Source organism: Zingiber officinale, chromosome 2B, assembly GCF_018446385.1.
Source record: "Zingiber officinale cultivar Zhangliang chromosome 2B, Zo_v1.1, whole genome shotgun sequence".
Classification (NCBI taxonomy): Eukaryota; Viridiplantae; Streptophyta; class Magnoliopsida; order Zingiberales; family Zingiberaceae; genus Zingiber; species Zingiber officinale.
This window is the reverse complement of record NC_055989.1, coordinates 152,980,118-153,001,456: the sequence shown is the minus strand read 5'-3', so window position 1 is coordinate 153,001,456 and position 21,339 is coordinate 152,980,118. Positions and strand designations below refer to the sequence as shown.

The 21,339-nt window shown below is 42.7% G+C and overlaps 1 protein-coding gene across 1 annotated transcript; it reads right to left on the bottom strand.

Annotated features, from left to right (window-relative positions):
* Positions 1-20,165: 20,165 nt before the first annotated feature.
* Positions 20,166-21,023, bottom strand: LOC122048883 (glutathione S-transferase T3-like). The gene has a single exon (XM_042610399.1). It carries the CDS (start codon positions 21,021-21,023, stop codon positions 20,166-20,168), a length of 858 nt encoding a protein of 285 aa, XP_042466333.1.
* Positions 21,024-21,339: the final 316 nt, after the last annotated feature.

The following is a 21,339-nucleotide window of genomic DNA, read 5'->3' as shown; positions in this document are numbered from 1 at the left end:
AAGATATTAATTAAATGAGTTGTCAGTAACTCACTTAATTAGTGGACATTCGACATCTTAAACACAGGGAGACTAACACACTCATAATAAGAAGGAGCCCAAAAATATAATTTGGGATTGGTGCGGTAATTCAATAATAGTTCTCTAGTAGAATGAATTATTATTGATAAAATTAAGTTGTGTGTTCGGGGCGAACACGGGATGCTTAATTTTATCGGGAGATCAAAACCAATTCCTCCTCTCGGTCCCTATCGTAGCCTCTTAATTATAGAGTACTATACCCACCTTTTATACCCACCTAAAGGGAGCCGGCCAAGCTAGCTTGGGAATCAAGCTAAGGCCAGCCTAAGCATGGTTTATGGGTGGCCGGCCCTAGCTTGAACCCAAGCTAGAAGGGGCCGACCTTAATGAAATTAAAAAGAATTTTAATTTTAATTTTTATTATGTGGAAGATATAATTTATTAAATAGAATTAAAATTAAAATATCTCTCTTAAAAGGATCTACAAAAGATTAAAGAAAGAGATTAGATCTCTTTCCTTATTTGTAGATTGGAAAGATATTTTATTTTCTCTTTAAAAATTATTCACATGTTGAAAAATTAAAATTATAGAAATTTCTTTTTATCAACCATGAAGGGATTTTTGAAGAGAAATTTTTTTTAAAAATTTCCAGAAACAAATTAGGAAGTTTTAATTTGTTGATTGAAACTTGTCTAATTTGTCTCTCTATGATGTGGCCGGCCATTATAAGTTTAATTGGGAAATTTTATTTTATTTTTCTCAATTAATTCATGTCAAGTAAAATTAAGGAAATTTTATTGTAATTAAATTTCCTAATTTACCAAGATTAAGGAATATAAAAGAGGGGGTTGGGGTGCCTTCATGTGGTACAACCTTTATTATTTTTCTCCCTCTCTTATTCCTTGGTGTGGCCGGCCATCCTCTTCCTCTCTTCCTCTTTGTGGTGGCCGAAACCTCTCTCTTGGATTGGAGCTCTTGTGGTGGCCGGATACTACTTGGAGAAGAAGAAGAAGAAGGAGAGAAAGCTTGCATCCCTTGGAGCTTGGTTGGTGATTTTCTTCATCCTTGGTAAAGCTCTTGTTTTGGCCGAACCTAACTAGGAGGAGAAGAAGGTGCTTTGGTGGTTTCTCATCTCGGAAGATCGTTGCCCACACAACGTCCGAGGTTAGAAGAGGAATACGGTAGAAGATCAAGAGGTCTTTCTAAAAGGTATAACTAGTAATTTTTCTTTTCCGCATCATACTAGTTATTTTTGGAAATAAATACCAAATACAAGAGGCTTACGATTCTAGTATTTCGAATATGTTTTTCGATGTTGTGTTCTTTTATTTTTTCTTTTCCTTGTGATTTGATTGTTCTTTTCGGTTAACCTAAAGTTATTTTAGGAAATTAAATATTAGCTTTCCTTAAAAGGTTTTGTCTAGTCGGTGGTGGTTGTTCCCATATCCAAGAAGGTCATGTGCCTCGCCACGTCAGTACTAGGAACCAATTATGGAAATTAATATTTAATGGAATTAATAACTTAGGTGATTTGGATCAAACGTGTAAAGTTCCGCAGGAGATCCAAGTCAAAACCTAAAAGAACAAATAGATTAAGTTTTGGATCAAATGTGTTAAGTTCCGCAGGCGATCCAAATTTTAATTTAAAAGAACACATGGTAGCTAGGAAAAGGTTCAGACCTTTGTACAAAATTTTTGTACAGTGGAACCTCTAGGTTTTCCGAGTAGCAACCAACACTCCGGACGGAAGACCGTCGAGCTCCGACGTTAAATATCGAGAGTCGTACCGGCGACTATAAACCCTCCGGCCGGAAGACCGTCGAGCTCCGACGTTAAATATCGAGAGTCGAACCGGCGACTATAAACCCTCCGGCCGGAAGACCGTCGAGCTCCGACGTTAAATATCGAGAGTCGTACCGGCGACTATAAACCCTCCGGCCGGAAGACCGTCGAGCTCCGATGTTAAATATCGAGAGTCGGACCGGCGACTATAAACCCTCCGGCCGAAAGACCGTCGAGTTCTGACGTTAAATATCGAGAGTCGTACCGGCGACTATAAACCTTCCGGCCAGAACGAAAGACGCTTGAAGATAAGCGGCAAGGGAAAGTAGTGACAAGTCGCATGCCACCTACGCCCGCTCGGGAGGCCTATTTGGCCGAGTTGTGTGTCATAGGCCCCGATCAATCACCCACAAGCTTGCAAAGTAAAAACGAAGTTGCACAAAGATAAATTTTTCATTGAAATTAGAGAAATCAAGGCCGAGCAGCCGAATTACAAAAAAGGAAGTTTTTGGCCAAACGATCGAATTACATAAGGACTTCTATTCCATAAAATCATAAAGGTCCTTAGGGATGGTGCTAAGGAGCGCCGCATAGTCTTGGGCCGGGATGCTGGCGGAGTCAGGAAGCTGGCCCTTGGACTTCAGATAGTCCATTGTGGCTGTGATGGCAAGCTCAAAGGCATTATACATCCGCTCACACACTTTTTCTGAAAATCCAGTCGAGCGGATGTGCTTCAGCCTCAGGGCTGCGACTCGGCCAGACTCAGCCTCCTGGTACTCCTTAAAGGTAGCTTGGGAAGCTTCAAGAGCTTCCTGTAAATTCTTCAGCTCATCCTTATGTTTGATGGCTTCGCCCGAGCGGCTCGCCTTCTCGCCATCCAGCTGCTCCATCAGCTCTTTGACTCGTTGCTCCAGGCCCCTCGCCTCGACATTTTTCTTCTCCAGATCGGAGATAGTCGTTGATCCGGCAGTAAGGATGATGGACCCCCTTTGAGGGGAGTCAATGACACGTAGAGGTCAAAAGTCAAAAGGGTCAGCATGAGGTCCGGCCGACCGGAGAAAGGTTAGGTCGACCGACCGAACGGGTCCTGGCGGAATCAAAGACAACTCGACAGGGAGTCGAGTTTCTGACGCTCATGGTGAACAATGTCGCCGGGCCGAGCGGACAGCCCGCTCGGCCGAGGCGTAAATCGGTAATACTGTAAAGGGACGTTCTCAGCCGAGCACGCAATGGGATGAAGTCTTTCTGGTCGGACATACATCTACGCCCGGTCGGACCGATGCCTGCCGAGCGGATGGACGCTCGGCTCGAGGAAAAAGGAGACAAGGGAACATTGGGGAACATCTTCTGACAGCAGGCATATTCGACGACCAGGCTATACGCAGAATCGTACGACGGAAGGTTCTACTGTTCCATCAGAGAGGTGCTCAGACTGTAGCAGTATGGTGTCAGACATGCTCCTCTGGCAAGCCCATACTAAGGTATGGTACAGGACACGTGTATGCCTCGGTAGGTGTGCATAAGCCTCCCCACAGCTCTATATAAGAGCCCTCAGAGTTCGCCGGAGGTACGCAATCTACGCGATCTCTGATTTTTGGAGCCACTTCATCATTTTCCTCTTGCCTGACTTGAGCGTTGGAGAGTCATCGCCGGGAACCCCTTCCCGGCTCGACTTCCTTGCAGGTTCGCCGGAGATTCGTGTAGCCAGTCGGAGATAGCGGAGAGCGCCACATCCCCAGCGTCCATCGACCCACCGTTCGGACATGATCAAATTGGCGCCGTCTGTGGGAACGCACCTGCATCCGAGCGGAAGAGATGGACAAAGCTGGACGACCGCACACCGTGATGCTCTCCCAGGAGGAGCTCGATGCTCTAATCGAGGCAAGAGCAGCTAAGCTCATGGAACAACAGAAACAGAAGGCGCAAGCCGAGCGAATGGAGCAACAAGCGATGTCAGCGTCAGGAGGCCGAGCGGAAGCACCGCCTGCCCCGGTTCCATTTCATCGTGCCCTATTCCGTACGCCTCCTGAAGCCGCACTAGCCAACCTTGATCAAGGATCTTCATCCGACGAGGCGCCCAGGTGAGACTACAAAAAAGGCAAGGCTCCCCGAACGGACGCCTCCCCTGAGCGGATCAACCGGTAGTTTTCAGAGGCCATCCTGCGGGACCCTCTGCCCAAGCATTATGTGCCCCCGGCGATCGGGGAATACAACGGAACCACCGACCCAGACGACCATCTAGGAAAGTTCGACAACACCGCTACACTACATCAATACACAGATGGAGTGAAATGTCGGGTGTTCCTTACCACCCTCTCGGGATCGGCGCAATGGTGGTTCCGGAGGCTGCCGGACGGATCCATCACCAGCTTTAAAGAGTTCCGCATCGCTTTTCTCCATCATTTTGCAAGCAGTCAGTCGGACTAATCGCCTCCTTCGACTAGACTTGAAGGGGAGGCAAGTGATCCGGCAGTAAGGACGGGGGACCCCCTTTGACGGGAGTCAATGACACGTAGAGGTCAAAAGTCAAAAGGGTCAGCATGAGGTCCGGTCGACCGGAGAAGGGTTAGGTCGACCGACCGAACGGGTCCTGGCGGAATCAAAGACAACTCGACAGGGAGTCGAGTTTCCGACGCTCATGGTGAACAGTGTCGCCGGGCCGAGCGGGCAGCCCGCTCGGCCGAGGCGTAAATCGGTAATACTGTAAAGGGACGTTCTCAGCCGAGCATGCGATGGGATGAAGTCTTTCCGGTCGGACAGACATCTACGCCTGGTCGGATCGATGCTTGCCGAGCGGATGGACGCTCGGCTCGGGGAAAAAGGAGACAAGGGGACATTGGGGAACATCTTCTGACAGCAGGCATATTCGACGACCAGGCCATACGCAGAATCGTACGACGGAAGGTTCTGCTGTCCCATCAGAGAGGTGCTCAGACTGTAGCAGTATGGTGTCAGACATGCTCCTCTGGCAAGCCCATACTAAGGTATGGTACAGGACACATGTACGCCTCGGTAGGTGTGCACAAGCCTCCCCATAGCTCTATATAAGAGCCCTCAGACTTCGTCGGAGGTACGCAATCTACGCGATCTCTGATTTTTAGAGCCACTTCATCATTTTCCTCTTGCCTGACTTGAGCGTCGTAGGGTCGTCACCGGGAACCCCTTCCCGGCTCGACTTCCTTGCAGGTTCGCCGGAGATTCGTGTAGCCAGTCGAAGATAGTGGAGAGCGCCACATCCCCAGCGTCCATCGACTCACCGTTCGGACAGGATCAGCTGTCTTCTTCCGATCGGTGGCAAGGCTTATTTTCCGGTCAAGGGATTTGACCTGTCGTTCAATCTCGGCCAGAGTATGAGCTTGGCCGGCTGTCTTCTTTTGCTCAGCCGCCAACAGATCTTGGGTCTTCTTGAGCTCTTTCTGCAGCTCGGCGTATGAAGGACCCTGGGAGGGCGCGCCGCCTGAACTCCTTAGCCTCTTTAACTCCTCGTCCACCATGGCAAGACGATTGGAGACAGCGATCTCCTCTACCCATCTCTGGCATGAATAGAAATATTAATAGCCGATCGGAATTATGGCATAAAAAACTTTGGAAGAAAACACACTTACCCCAGTGGCCTGCTGCATATGGCTGTTGGCCAGGTTGCCGAGTGGAATCATCGCGACACGTGCCCGAGCGTCGGCCCACATCTCGGCTAGGGGCCCTTTCATGGTAATCATGTGCTCAGGCGCAGTGGGCCGATCAGACTCGGGCATCAACTCTTCGGTGGGGAGATGCAGGGAGACCCTGATGGTACGGTGCCGACTGAGAGTCGTCTGAGCGGAAGCTGGGGAAGGATCAGAGGCCGGTGCAGAAAACTGGGACAAAATCGCCGAGCGTTGGACTCGGCGGGAAGAGGGTGGAAGGGCGCTGACAGGTATGGCCTCGAGGGGGTCCGTGGACGCGTCCAGTTGGGATGGGGTCCGATTGGACGAGATCGCCTCAACCGCTGGGGCTTTGCCTCTAGAATCGGCGGTGGTCCGTTCGGACGGCTGGACCGCGGAAGTGGCCGATCGGAGTGGTGTCTCCATTCGGCGCCTCTTTTATCGGAGAGGGCGCTCTTCCTCCTGACCAGAACCTTCCTCCCGAACGGAAGGCCCTCGGCCAGAAGTTGCGCCAACCGCTGGCTCCGGGAGAGAAGCCTGAGCGGCCGACTCCTCGTGGGTCTCGCTCTCCCCTTCGTGTGAGCCCACCGGCTCAATGCCAAGCGACTCCATCTCCTTGGCAGCTGCGGCCTCGAGCGCCGCCGCTTTTCTCTTCAAAATCCCGGCCATCACGGACTCCATGACAATGTCCGCTGCAAAGGAAAAAGAAGAAAATCAGTTAGCAATCAAGGCGAATGCACAAGTAAAATTCTTACCGAAGACGCTCGGGAGGGGAGTCCGGATCGGACTCAGACCAAATATGTACATCACCCCTTCGGGTAATAATTTGTTGATGTCGAACTTTAGACCGGCTTGCATGTTGGCAGCATGAAGATAGTCTGGTCGGGTCTTGAACCTCTTTAGCTCAGGGGAGGTTGGCGGTCCGATCTGCCACTGGGTTCGGAATGAGGCCCGTTCGGGAAGACGAAGATAGAAGTAGTACTCTTTCTAATGTTTATTGGAAGAGGGCAGTTTATTAAAGAAGACTAAACCGGGCTGAGCCTGGAACATGCAAGTACCTAGCTTGGACTGTTTGGGATAATAAAAATAGTAGAAGACCTCCGGTCGGAGGGGAATGTTGTGGATTTTGAACAAGACAACAACGCCACATAGAAGGCGGAAGGTGTTAGGGACTAAGCTTCCGAGCGGAATTCCGAAAAAATTACAAACTTCTACGATAAAGGGATGGATTGGAAAGCGCAGACCGGCTATGAACTGGTTGCGAAAAATACAGAAAGCTCCGCGCGACGGTTTGTGCGGCCGAGTGGAGGGGGAGGGTAAGATAAGTTCAAAATCAGAGGGGATGTCAAAATTGTCCATCAGAATATCGGCGTCGCGCCGATCGAAGCGCGACTCCATGGTGGTATACCATGGGCCGAGGGCTGGGTCTTGAGGCTGAGAGGAACTGGCCATTGTCCGAACGGGCGAAACCACAAAAGGCGAGGAGAGGCAAATGATAGAAAGAAGAAGACGACAAACAATACAGCAACCAGAGAGCGAGAACTCGGCAAAAAACACGAGGATAACAGAGAAGGGGTAAGGACCTTACAAAGAAGCTGAGGATCGAAAGGAGGAGGCTGAAGATCGCTGGAAATGGAAAAGCGGGATCGCCGGAAGTCTGAAACGTCAGAGGAAGCTGTGGAGAACGAGAAGGCACAAATGCGGCGAGGAGGGGGAGAAGGAGAAGGCTTTATAGGGTTGAGCCCGAGCGGCCTCCAACGTCGGATGCAGGTCACGGGAACCGAAGCACGCATCGGGCCGTCCATTTTAAACCGCCTCGGTCTCATCGTCCGCGACGCCGCCGCCGTACGATGACGGCAGCAGTGCCACGTGGCATTCGGCCACTGGAGTGCATTAAATGAGCGCCTTCACGAGGCACAGAGCGCATGCCCGGACTTAATGTCGAAGATTGGCGCAAATTTCGAAGAGATTCGAGGAATGTTGGCGTTGACTAAGGTCATAGCTACCCGCGTGGGGGTTGAGCGGAGGATAGTTTCACAGAGACGCCGCTCGGTGTGACTGGCGGTCCAGTCAGTCGGACTAATCGCCTCCTTCGACTAGACTTGAAGGGGAGGCAAGTGATCCGGCAGTAAGGATGGGGGACCCCCTCTAGAGGGGAGTCAATGCCACGTGGTGGTCAAAAGTCAAAAGGGTTAGCAGGAGGCCCGGCCGATCGGAGAAGGGTTGGGTCGACCGGCCGAACGGGTCCGAGCGGAATCAAAGACAACCCGACGGGGAGTCGGGTTTTCGACGCTCATGGTGGACAGTGTTGGAGTATATACTGAAAGCCTAAGCTTTGTAAACATTCGTTATGAATAAAGAATCACATTTGGTCTAATTATCTACATTTGTTTGTAGTTGTTCATTTAATTTATATTGTAGATAACATAGTATGTGGTGTCACATACAGAAGATGATGTTATCAGTGCCTTATAAATTATAAACAGTAGCTCACGACCAGAATGGAAAGGAACAAACCATTAGAAGGTCGTAGTGTAATTAGGTATTAGTTTATCTTGACTATATAATTACACTAGTACACTCAGAGTGTATTGAGTAGGACCATTTGAGGTCGTTCCTTTTATACTGACTTTATAAAGGAACAAAGACCTCAGTTATTATGGAAGTGTGTGCTCTTAATCCTAATATAATAACAAGCACACATGTTTGATATTTATTTCTTTAATTTATCAATGGGTGAGATTTAGTTCGATGAATCAATAAACCCGATAAATTGGGAAATGGTATCACTCATAGTGTGTGTTGTTGATTATAGAAGGAAACTGTGTCCTAGTGATACTAGGTTGATAATGTCCTCAAGAGGAGCTCATAAAGATTGTCATGTTAAACCCTGCAGGTGGACTTAGTCCGACATGATAATAAGGTTGAGTGGTACTACTCTTGGACTTAGATATTAATTAAATGAGTTGTCGGTAACTCACTTAATTAGTGGACATTCGATATCTTAAACACGGGAGACTAACACACTCATAATAAGAAGGAGCCCAAAATGTAATTTGGGATTGGTGCGGTAGTTCAATGATAGTTCTCTAGTGGAATGAATTATCATTGATAAAATTAAGTTGTGTGTTCGGGCGAACATGGGATGCTTAATTTTATCGGAGACCAAAACCAATTCCTCCTCTCGGTCCCTATCGTAGCCTCTTATTTATAGAGTACTATACCCACATATACCCACCTTCTATACCCACCTAAAGGGGCCGGCCAAGCTAGCTTGGGAACCAAGCTAGGGCCGGCCTAAGCTTAAGGTGGTCGGCCCTAGCTTGAACCCAAGCTAGTAGGGCCGGCCATAATTAAATAAAAAGAAATTTAATTTTAGATTTTATTATTATGTGGAAGATATAATTTAAAGAGAATTAAAATTAAAATATCTCTCTTGAAAAAGATTTACAAAAGATTAAAGAAAGAGATTAGATCTCTTTCCTTATTTGTAGATTGGAGAGTTTTTATTTTCTCTTTAAAATTATTCACATGTTAATAAAATTAAAATTATAGATATTTCCTTTTATTAACCATGAAGAGATTTTAAAGAGAAATTTTATTTTTAAAATTTCCGGAAACAAATAAGGAAAGTTTTAATTGTTGATTAAAACTTGTCCAATTTGCTTCCTCTTGATGTGGCCGGCCATTAGAGTTTATTTGGGAAATTTTATTTTATTTTCTCAAATAAATCATGTCAAGGAAATTAAGGAAATTTTATTGTAATTAAATTTCCTAATTTGCCTAGGCCAAGGAATATAAAAGAAGGGGTGAGGGTGCCTTCACAAGACACAACCTCTATTGTTTTCTCTTTTCTCCTTGGTGTGGTGGCCATCCTCTCCCTCTCTTCCTCTTGTGGTGGCCGAACCTTCTCTCTTGGAGTTCTTGTGGTGGCGGATACTACTTGGAGAAGAAGAAGAAGAAGGAGAGAAAGCTAGCATCTCTTGGAGCTTGGTTAGTATTTTGATTTTCTTCTTTGGTAAAGTTCTTCCTTTGTGGCCGAACCTTGCTTGGAGGAGAAGAAGGTGGTTGGTGGTTTCTCATCTTGGTAGATCGTTGCCCACACAACGTCCGAGGTTAGAAGAGGAATACGGTAGAAGATCAAGAGGTTTTTCTACAAGGTATAACTAGTAATTTCTATTTCGCATCATGCTAGTTATTTATGGAAATAATACCAAATACAAGAGGCTTACGTTCTAGTATTTCAAATATGTTTTTTCGAAGTTGTGTTCTTTTGTTTCTTTCTTTTCCTTGTGATTTGATTGTTCTCTTTGGTTAACCTAAAGTTATTTTAGGAAATTAAATATTAGCTTTCTATTAAAGGTTTTGTCTAGTCGGTGGTGGTTGCTCCCATATCCAAGAAGGCCATGTGCCTCGCCACGTCAGTACTGGGAACCTTTTATGGAAATTAATATTTAATGGAATTAATAACTTAAGGAGACTTGGGTCGAACGTGTTAAGTTCCGCAGGAGATCCAAGTCAAAACCTAAAAGAACGATTAAGTTTTGGATCAAACGTGTTAAGTTCCGCAGGAGATCCAAAATTTAATTTAAAAGAACACATGGTAGCTAGGAAAAGGTTCAGATCTTTGTACAAAATTTTTGCACAGTGGAACCTATAGGCTTTCCGAGTAGCAACCAACAATTGATAGTGAGCTAGGGTTTTGCCTCTGTGTATTTGGTATTTAGTTTAATTATGCACATGTCATACATAATTTAGGCAGGTTAATAGTAGGATGTGCTAACTCTATGGATGCAGGATCCAACTATTATGACTTTTAGTTAATTATGTGTGTGATTGGACCCTTGGACATGTCAAGGGCAATTTATATGTGTGTGCATGATTGTATTAAAATACAGCAGGAGCTGTATTTAGTTTTATTAGGATTTTATTTTTGATCTAGATACATGTACATTCCTTTTATGGAATATAGGATCAAAATGTAAAATTCTATTTATGTCGCGGATCGAATCTTGCAAAGCGTGGAACCTTCAAAGGACCAGAGGCGCAGCGGAACTCGGAGCAAGATGGATGCGACAGTTAGACCCGGTGGCGGTGGCCAAATATGGCAGCAGCTTCGGATGACAACACACGGAGGACAATTAAAGATAAAAGCCATAATAGTTGAAAATTAGATTTTCTATTTATTGCTTTTATATTGTGCTGTGTGTGCATGTTAGTTTACAAGTTTAGTAGGCTAGCATAGTTAAAATTCCTCATTTATAAATAACTAAGTGGGAGAGGGATTTTAAGTAAATCCCATGGTCTCCATTACTGGTTTGTAAGTGATGCAAACAAGCTTGCGCGTTGGCTCTGAGTGCCTTCCTCCATAACGGATGAGCTTGTTTGCGGATCACTAGAACAGACTTCCATTTTTGGATGACTATAGGAAGTTAATTAAGAGCGTGTGATCTTCCCCAACGGAAGGGCATAATCTTATTAATGTACTTAGTGTCAAGTAATGGTGTACACTTAGACACATCTAATAGTATCCTCCCCAACGGAGTCACCGCTATTATTTGTGTGACCAAATAATACCAACTATTAATTTTATTTGTCAAAAGTTAGGTTGACAAGATAATAAAATTAATGGGTTAAAACCTTCCTTTACAAATGTTGAATTTGTATACGTCCCACACTAACGTGGCATACAAAATTCACGGTGTTTTAAGGTGTTGGTTAATTTAAAATAGTATTGTTTGAGGAATCAATATTATTCTAAATTTAGAGTTCTACCAAAAGTTATTTGTGATTCTTAGGATGACTTTCAACCCACTGTCCATCATACTTCAACAAAATAGACTTCTTGGACCAAATTACATAGATTGGAAAAGAAACCTGGATATTTTTCTTCTGCTGAAAGCTATAAATTTGTCCTGATGCACCCACTCGTGAATCTACCCAAGAGGAGATTGAATATCATAGGAAATGGGTAAAAGCAGATGAGATGGCGCGGTGTTACATTTTGACTTCAATGTCAAATGTATTGCAACATCAAGATTTACCACCATGATATTATGAACAATCTCAAGGAACTCTTTGGTCATCGGGATAGGGCTTCTAGACAAGAAGCTATGAGAAAGATAATGACACCACCATGCAAGAGGGTACTCCTGTAAGGGATCATATCCTAAACATGATGGCTTATCCGAACGAAATACGGATCCTTGGAGGAGAAATCATGGGGAAACCCAGATCGATATGATCCTCCAAACCCTACCTAGAAGTTTTGAGCGGTTCCGTTTGAACTATAATATGAATAAAAGGATTTATTCATTAGGGAAACTACTAACAGAACTTCAGCAGAAGGGTTATTTCATCATAATGCTCAAATTCACTATCTTGAAAATGGTTCTACTTCTAAACCGAAAGGTAAGAAGAAGAAACAAACTAGTTCAAGAAAGAAAGTGAATAAATCTCGAGTACGGATTTAAAGTGGAATGAAGAAGTCAAGGCAAGTGCTTCATCATATCGAAGGCGGATCGTCTCGTAAGAACCAAAACAAAGGTATATCTCATACTCTAGTTGTTGAAACATGTTTAGCGGTGTTATCTACCAGCACCTGGTGTGTAGATACGGGAGCCACTGATCATGTCTGCAATTCCTTGCAGGGGTTCCAGGAAACCCGACGACTATCTGAAAGGGAGATTACCGTCTACATGGGCAATGCTACTAAGGTGGCAGCTGTTGCAGTGGGAGACGTCTACTTGTCTTTTAGTAGAAATAGAAATTTGGTTTTAAGAAATTGTCTTTATGTACCCGGTTTAGAAAGAATTTAATTTCAGTTTCTAAACTGCTTTTAGATGGATATTCGTTTCTTTCAATAATGATGTAGTTATTAAAAGAAATAAAGTGATTATCTGTTCGGTGCATTAGTTGGCAATTTGTATATTTTAAATCCAAATTCTTCCACAAAGCAAAACATGGAAATTTATAATTCATCTTCTAATTCTAATAAGAGAAAAGAACCTTGAAATGAACCAAGCATATCTTTGGCATCTAAGGCTTGGTCATATTAACTTAAGTAGGATTCGAGGCTTATAGCCGATGGACTTTAAGTTCATTAGAGTTGGAAAATTTTCCAACTTGTGAATCTTGTTTAGAAGGTAAAATGACCAAGAGGCCGTTCAAGGCCAAGGGGTATAGAGCCAAAGAAGTGTTAGAGTTGGTTCACTCGATTTGTGTGGTCCTATGTCTGTCTGTGCAAGAGGAGGTTTTGAATATTTTGTCTCTTTTATAGGCGATTATTCAAGATATGGATACATTTACCTAATGTGCCGCAAGGTCAAAGTGCTTTGATAAGTTCAAAGAATACAAGGTGATGTGGAGAAACGACTAGGTAAAAGTATCAAGACACTACTATCCGATCGTGGTGGCGAATACCTCTTAGAGAGTTTAGGAATTACTTATCGAAGGCGGATTCAATCCCAATTGTCTGCACTGGAACACCCCAATAGAATGGTGTAGCAGAAGGAATAGGACTCTTATGGAGATGGTTAGATCAATGATGAGTTATTGAATTACCAAATTCGCTTTGGGGATATGCTCGGAAACAGCAGTATCGTTCGAACTTAGTACCTTCTAAATCGGTTTCTTCTACTCCCATAGAATTATGGAATGGGCGAAACCCGCCTAAGACATATTCGGATATGGGGTAGTCCACACATGTGAAACCAGATCTTGATAAGTTAGAATCTCGTAAAGTTCGCGTGTTTGTAGGATATCCCAAAGGAACGAAGGTGGTTTATTTTATAGTCCTAAGACCGAAGGTCATTGTTAGCACCAATGCCCGCTTTTAGAAGAAGACTATATAATGGATCACAAGCCCAAGAGTAAAGTTGTTTTAGAAGAACTTAGAGAGGACATGTCTACTTCAATCAACAATACAAGATGAAGTACCACAAGATACCGCAACACGTGTCACACATGATACACAATCACAGCATGCCTCGTCGTAGTGGGAGGGTTATGACTGACTGAAAGATTCATGTTTTGGGAGAGTCTTCGGACTTGATCCGGGTAAACATGAACCTGATCCCCAATATATGAAGCACTCCAAGATATAGATGCATCTTGGCAAAAGGCAATGAATTTGAAATAGAGTCCATGTACTCTAATAAGGTCTGAGCTTGTAGAACCACCGATGGTGTAAAAGCCGTTGGATGCAAGTGGATCTACAAAGGAAAAGAGGACAGACGGGAAGGTAGAAACCTTTAAAGCTAGGCTTGTTGCGAAAGGGTACACTCGTGAAAGAGGGAATCGATTATGAGGAAACCTTTTCACCGTAGCCATGCTTAAGTCTATCCGGATACTCTTATCCATTGCTGCTCATATGGATTATGAGATTTGACAAATGGATGTCAAGACTTTTCCTTAATGGAGTCGGAGCTTTCTCTTTAGCATGAGTAGGAGAAGAGGGAACACCTTCTTTCCTACGAGCAGCTTGGGCTTCTTCTACATTAATGAACTCAGTAGCCCGCTCAATCAAGGAATCAAAATATCTACATTATGAAAACCTAAGCTTTGTAAACACCTTCTTTCCTACGAGCATGGTTGTCCAAACGAGATGATATTTTGTTAATTGGCAACAATGTCAAGGTATTATCAGACGTAAGGGTATGGTTGTCCAAACAATTTGATATGAAGGACTTAGGAGAATGTGCACACATTCTTGGGATCAAAGTTATAAGGGATCGTAAGAAAAGAATGTTGTGTCTATCCCAAGCTTCATATATAGATACAATCCTTGCTCGTTTTAGCATGCAGGATTCCAAGAAAGGTTTCTTACCTTTTAGACATGGAGTAGCTTTATCTAAAGAGATGTCTCCAAAGACATCAAAAGAGATAGAGGACATGAAAGCAGTTCCTTATGCTTCGGCTGTAGGAAGCCTAATGTATGCAATGCTATGTACGAGACCTGATATCTGTTTTGCCGTAGGCATGGTCAGCAGATATCAGAGTAACCCTGGACAAGGACATTGGACTGCGGTAAAGCATATATTAAAGTACCTAAGAAGGACTAGGGATTATATGCTAGTTTACCAAGCAGATGATTTGCTCCCTGTGGGTTACACGGATTCAGATTTTCAATCAGATAGGGACAATAGTAAGTCTACATCAGGCTATGTGTTTACTTTAGGAGGTGGAGCCATTTCATGGAGGAGTGTTAAGCAGAAATGCGTTTCGGACTCAACCATGGAAGCTGAGTATGTAGCAGCCTCTGAGGCAGCTAAAGAAGCAGTATGGCTCAGGAACTTTCTAATGGACTTAGATGTGATTCCTGGTTTGCCCAAGATCATCACAATTTATTGTGATAATAGCGGTGCAGTTGCAAACTCGAAGGAACCACGAGCTCATAAGGCGAGTAAACATATAGAGCGCAAGTACCACCTGATACGAGATATCGTGAAGCGAGGAGAAGTTGTCATCGCCAAGATTGCATCATCGGATAACGCGGATCCTTTCACTAAGGCCCTTCCGGCGAAAGCTTTCGATCGGCATGTGAAGGGAATGGGAATCAGATGTATGGTAGAAGATATGGCAGCTTAGTCATTAGTATAAGTGGGAGATTGTTGGAGTATATACTAAAAGCCTAAGCTTTGTAAACAGTCGTTATGAATAAAGAATCACATTTGGTCTAATTATCTACATTTGTTTGTAGTTGTTCATTTAATTTATATTGTAGATAACATAGTATGTGGTGTCACATAGAGAAGATGTTATCGGACCTTATAAATTATAAACAGTAGCTCACGACCCGAATGGAAAGGAACAAACCATTAGAAGGTCGTAGTGTAATTAGGTATTAGTTTATCTTGACTATATAATTACACTAGTACACTGTGAGTGTATTGAGTAGGACCATTTGAGGTCTCTTTTATCTTGACTTTATAAAGGAACAAAGACCTCAGTTATTATGGAAGTGTGTGCTCTTAATCCTAATATAATAACAAGCACATATGTTTGATATTTATTTCTTTAATTTATCAATGGGTGAGATTTAGTTCGATGAATCAATAAACCCGATAAGTTGGGAAATGGTATCACTCATAGTGGGTGTTGTTGATTATAGAAGGAAACTGTGTTCTAGTGATACTAGGTTGATAATGTCCTCAAGAGGAGCTCATAAAGATTGTCATGTTAAACCCTGCAGGTGGACTTAGTCCGACATGATAATAAGGTTGAGTGGTACTACTCTTGGACTTAGATATTAATTAAATGAGTTGTCAGTAACTCACTTAATTAGTGGACATTCGATATCTTAAACACAGGGAGACTAACACACTCATAATAAGAAGGAGCCCAAAAATGTAATTTGGGATTGGTGCGGTAGTTCAATGATAGTTCTCTAGTGGAATGAATTATCATTGATAAAATTAAGTTGTGTGTTCGGGGCGAACATGGGATGCTTAATTTTATCGGGAGACCAAAACCAATTCCTCCTCTCGGTCCCTATCGTAGCCTCTTATTTATAGAGTACTATACCCACATATACCCACCTTCTATACCCACCTAAAGGGGGCCGGCCAAGCTAGCTTGGGAACCAAGCTAGGGCCGGCCTTGGTCGGCCCTAGCTTGAACCCAAGCTAGTAGGGCCGGCCATAATTAAATAAAAAAGAAATTTAATTTTAGATTTTATTATTATGTGGAAGATATAATTTAAAGAGAATTAAAATTAAAATATCTCTCTTGTAAAAGATTTATAAAAGATTAAAGAAAGAGATTAGATCTCTTTCCTTATTTGTAGATTGGAGAGTTTTTTATTTTCTCTTTAAAATTATTCACATGTTAATAAAATTAAAATTATAGATATTTCCTTTTATTAACCATGAAGAGATTTTTAAAGAGAAATTTTATTTTTTAAAATTTCCGGAAACAAATAAGGAAAGTTTTAATTGTTGATTAAAACTTGTCCAATTTGCTTCCTCTTGATGTGGCCGGCCATTAGAGTTTATTTGGGAAATTTTATTTTATTTTTCTCAAATAAATCATGTCAAGGAAATTAAGGAAATTTTATTGTAATTAAATTTCCTAATTTGCCTAGGCCAAGGAATATAAAAGAAGGGGTGAGGGTGCCTTCACAAGACACAACCTCTATTGTTTTCTCTCCCTTTCTCCTTGGTGTTGTGGCCGGCCATTACCCTCTCCCTCTCTTCCTCTTGTGGTGGCCGAATACTTCATCTCTCTTGGAGTTCTTGTGGTGGTCGGATACTACTTGGAGAAGAAGAAGAAGAAGGAGAGAAAGCTAGCATCTCTTGGAGCTTGGTTAGTATTTTGATTTTCTTCTTTGGTAAAGTTCTTCCTTTGTGGCCGAACCTTGCTTGGAGAAGAAGAAGGTGGTTGGTGGTTTCTCATCTTGGTAGATCGTTGCCCACACAACGTCCGAGGTTAGAAGAGGAATACGGTAGAAGATCAAGAGGTTTTTCTACAAGGTATAACTAGTAATTTCTATTTCCGCATCATGCTAGTTATTTATGGAAATAATACCAAATACAAGAGGCTTACGTTCTAGTATTTCGAATATGTTTTTTCGAAGTTGTGTTCTTTTGTTTCTTTCTTTTCCTTGTGATTTGATTGTTCTCTTTGGTTAACCTAAAGTTATTTTAGGAAATTAAATATTAGCTTTCTATTAAAGGTTTTGTCTAGTCGGTGGTGGTTGCTCCCATATCCAAGAAGGCCATGTGCCTCGCCACGTCAGTACTGGGAACCTTTTATGGAAATTAATATTTAATGGAATTAATAACTTAAGGAGACTTGGGTCGAACGTGTTAAGTTCCGCAGGAGATCCAAGTCAAAACCTAAAAGAACAAATAGATTAAGTTTTGGATCAAACGTGTTAAGTTCCGCAGGAGTTCCAAAATTTAATTTAAAAGAACACATGGTAGCTAGGAAAAGGTTCAGATCTTTGTACAAAATTTTTGTACAGTGGAACCTATAGGCTTTCCGAGTAGCAACCAACAATTGGTATCAGAGCTAGGGTTTTGCCTCTGTGTATTTGGTATTTAGTTTAATTATGCACATGTCATACATAATTTAGGCAGGTTAATAGTAGGATGTGCTAACTCTATGGATGCAGGATCCAACTATTATGACTTTTAGTTAATTATGTGTGTGATTGGACCCTTGGACATGTCAAGGGCAATTTATATGTGTGTGCATGATTGTATTAAAATACAGCAGGAGCTGTATTTAGTCAGTCGGACTAATCGCCTCCTTCGACTAGACTTGAAGGGGAGGCAAGTGATCCGGCAGTAAGGACGGGGGACCCCCTCTAGAGGGGAGTCAATGCCACGTGGTGGTCAAAAGTCAAAAGGGTTAACAGGAGGCCCGGCCGATCGGAGAAGGGTTGGGTCGACCGGCCGAACGGGTCCGAGCGGAATCAAAGACAACCCGACGGGGAGTCGGGTTTTCGACGCTCATGGTGGACAGGGTCGCCGGGCCGAGCGGGTAGCCCGCTCGGTCGAGGCGTAAAGCATCAATGCTGTGAAGGGACGTTCTCAGCCGAGCACGCGATGGGATGAAGTCTTCCCGGTCAGACCGACATCTACGCCTGGTCGGACCGATGCCTGCCGAGCGGATGGATGCTCGGCTCGGGGAAAAAAGAGACAAGGGGACATTGGGGAACATCTTCTGACAACAGGCATGTTCGACGACCAAGCCATACGCAGAATCCTACGACGGAATATTCTGCTGTCCCATCAGAGAGGTGCTCGGACTGTAGCAGTATGGTGTCAGGCATGCTCTTCTGGTAAGCCTATACTAAGGTATGGTAAAGGGCACGTGTACACCTCGGTATGTGTGCATGAGCCTCCCCACAGCTCTATATAAGAGCCCTCAGACTTCGCATGAGGTACGCGATCTCTCAGCTTTGGAGCCACTTCATCATTTTCCTCTTGCCTGACTTGAGCGTCGGAGGGTCGTCGCCGGGAACCCCTTCCCGGCTCGACTTCTTTGTAGGTTCACCGGAAATTCATGCAGTCAGTCGAATACAGCGGAGAGCGTCACGTCCCCAGCGTCCATCGACTCACCGTTCGGACAAGATCATTAGAGATGAACGAATCATCTTTAGCCACGTAAATCCATTCAATTCGTACACATGCATGGTTAATAGTGGTTATAATTTTCTTTTCTTATTACTTAGCTGTAAGCAACTGTGCAATCATATGGTATAATAATAGGGATGCTTACACCATAACAAGGAAATTGGTGAGAGGTAATGACTTCTACCTCTTACTAGGTAAAGAGTTATTGCTCCCCACCAATACAAAAGTTAGATCAAGAACTGATCTAATCTTTACGGACAAGGATCTGGTCCCATAATAATGTCGTATGGTGCGGCATCTGCTAATTGCCCATGTCATTAAAAAGGAGTTTAATATGAATTTAAATTGGAAGTATATAGACAGAGTCTATAGGAGAGATAAAATTTCTTATCAAATTTCGACCTTCTACACTATAATTATTATCCTATACACTTATGGATATCCCCTGCACTTATTAACTACACTTATCAACTTATCAACAATACAGAGCCAATTAGATGGCATAATAATAGTAAAATATGGAATCCATGATCCAACAATCTATACGATCAGTACCCTGATCATATATGCGAAGGTAAATTAAAAATTTATAATTGGTCACTGTGAGGAAGACTTTTTTTCTCGACTTTATTGAGTTTCGAACCTTTGTCTATTGTAGCAATTTTACCTCGCACTAGCAAACCCAACCTGCCCTTGGAAGCTAATCACATGACATAATAGTAGCAAAAGGTGGAATTCGATACTCCAATAGGTCCACACGATCGTCCCTATGACTATCTGTGAGGAGGTAGATCAGAAAGTTATAGTTAGTCACTGTGAGGAAGGCTTTTTTTCTCGACTTTGTCAAAATTCAAACCCTTTCCTATTGTAGCAACTCTGTCTTATAATAATCAACTCAATCCTGCCCCTAGGACTAATCACATAACATAATATGGTAGTAAAGATGGAATCTGTCACTACAAAGATTCCATACAGTCCGGCTTACGACCATATATGATGAAATAATTAAATTGAAAATTTATAGTTGGTCATTACAAGAAAGAGTTTTTTTTAATTTTACCGAGATTTAAATTCTTATCTTATAGTAATAATTTTATCCCGTGCTAATGAATTCTGTCCCGAGGAAAACCAAATAGATGACATAAGAGCATCCACAGCGGATAGACCATGCTGAGAGCTCCTTCGTTGCCACGTCTGCGCCATATCAAAAGTTAAAAACCTCATACCTCCTTCCACTATCAAAAAACCTCTCAACAACACTATCAGGGGTTCCACACTTTTCATTATATATAATTCTCATTTCTCCTTCATATTTTATATTATACACCATTAATTTTTTATAAAATTTAAATTTATAAATTACTAACATGAAACAACATTAATAATTAAAAAAAATACATAAATATTACAGTGCATCAAATAAAAAGACATAAATTATAATAATAGTCCTAAAAATAAACGTAAACTCATCTACACCAAGTCATGTCTCTGTTTAATTTTTTCCACCATTTTCTCATGTAAATAAAGTTATCCTGGTGTCATCTCACTGATATCCTTCATAAGAATTTCATAATCCTTATGAAAGATCTCAGCTTCCCGCAAAGTCATTTTTTGGATTTGATATTCTTTAATATCTTGTCATTCTTTGTTGATGTTATGTTCCATTATGTCGCCCTCTCTGACTTTAGATTTGCCCTTTCTCTTCGCTGCCTTTTGCCCTATAGAACGAATACAGACTTCAGAGTCATCTAAATCAACACTTGTATCTGGATTTGATGTTGAAGTGTTTCCTCCTGATTCGGATGTCCTTGCCTTCTTGTGAGAGTAATGAGCAACTGATTGTGGAGTATATTTCTCATATTCTTTGAGAACCCTCCACATATGCATATACTTAAAATCCTTGCCTTTGTTGTTGGCTTTCCACATATTCAATGCATTCTCCAACACATTCTCGTCACTCCAACCACTTTGCCGATGAGTATAAAAATTATTATAAGTTGTAGAAAATTCATTTACCATTGGTGCAAACCTATAATAATGTGATTTCAGCCGTTGATAACTTCTCGTCATAGATCCAGTGGAGTGATGTTTGTTGTAGTAATCAGTTATACGTTTCCAAAAAGCTTGATCCTTCTGGTCATTACTAATGATTGTATCAGTGCTTATAGTTGCCCATGACTTCGCAAGGACCACATCTTCATCGAGAGACCAAAATCTTCGTTTCGATTCATTTTCCTCCCGCTCAACTTCACGCTCCTCTTGTGATGAGTGTGGTGGCAATTGAGTTGCAGGAACAGATGATGGTGTTAGAGATTCTTTGTCGTTGATAGATGGATCAATAGTTGTCCTTCTTGATTCATTCGAATGTATGACAGGTGGTTGAGTAGGAGAAAATACGTAAGGATAAGGCATCCCAAGTTGGCTACCCATTGCTGACCAATCTTGGGATGGATACATACCAAATGGAGCTGGAGCGGCGTTATTTGGATTCCACATTTGCAAAAAATTTTGAGAACTTTGGGAATTTGGAAAAATTGGAGAATATTGTGGAACATATGAAATATTTTGAACATTTGGAGGATATTGTGGGTGAGAGAAAATATGAGGATATTGGATATTTGGAGGAGTGTAAGTATTTTGAGAAGATGAATTGTTGGTGCGGGAAGCATCCGACGATCGAACTCAAGTTTTGATAATGGCAAAGGGATTCAAAGTTAAGTTTAATTGTTATCTAATGTGTATGATTGAGTGTTTTAGGAAAGTCCTAGCTGCGGTTAGGCAAGGGAAAAACCCTAGGGGGTGGTAACCCTAG

Bases quoted from the DNA above. Each gene is read 5' to 3' on its own strand.
- LOC122048883 (XM_042610399.1), bottom strand. From the start codon at position 21,023: ATGTGGAATCCAAATAACGCCGCTCCAGCTCCATTTGGTATGTATCCA.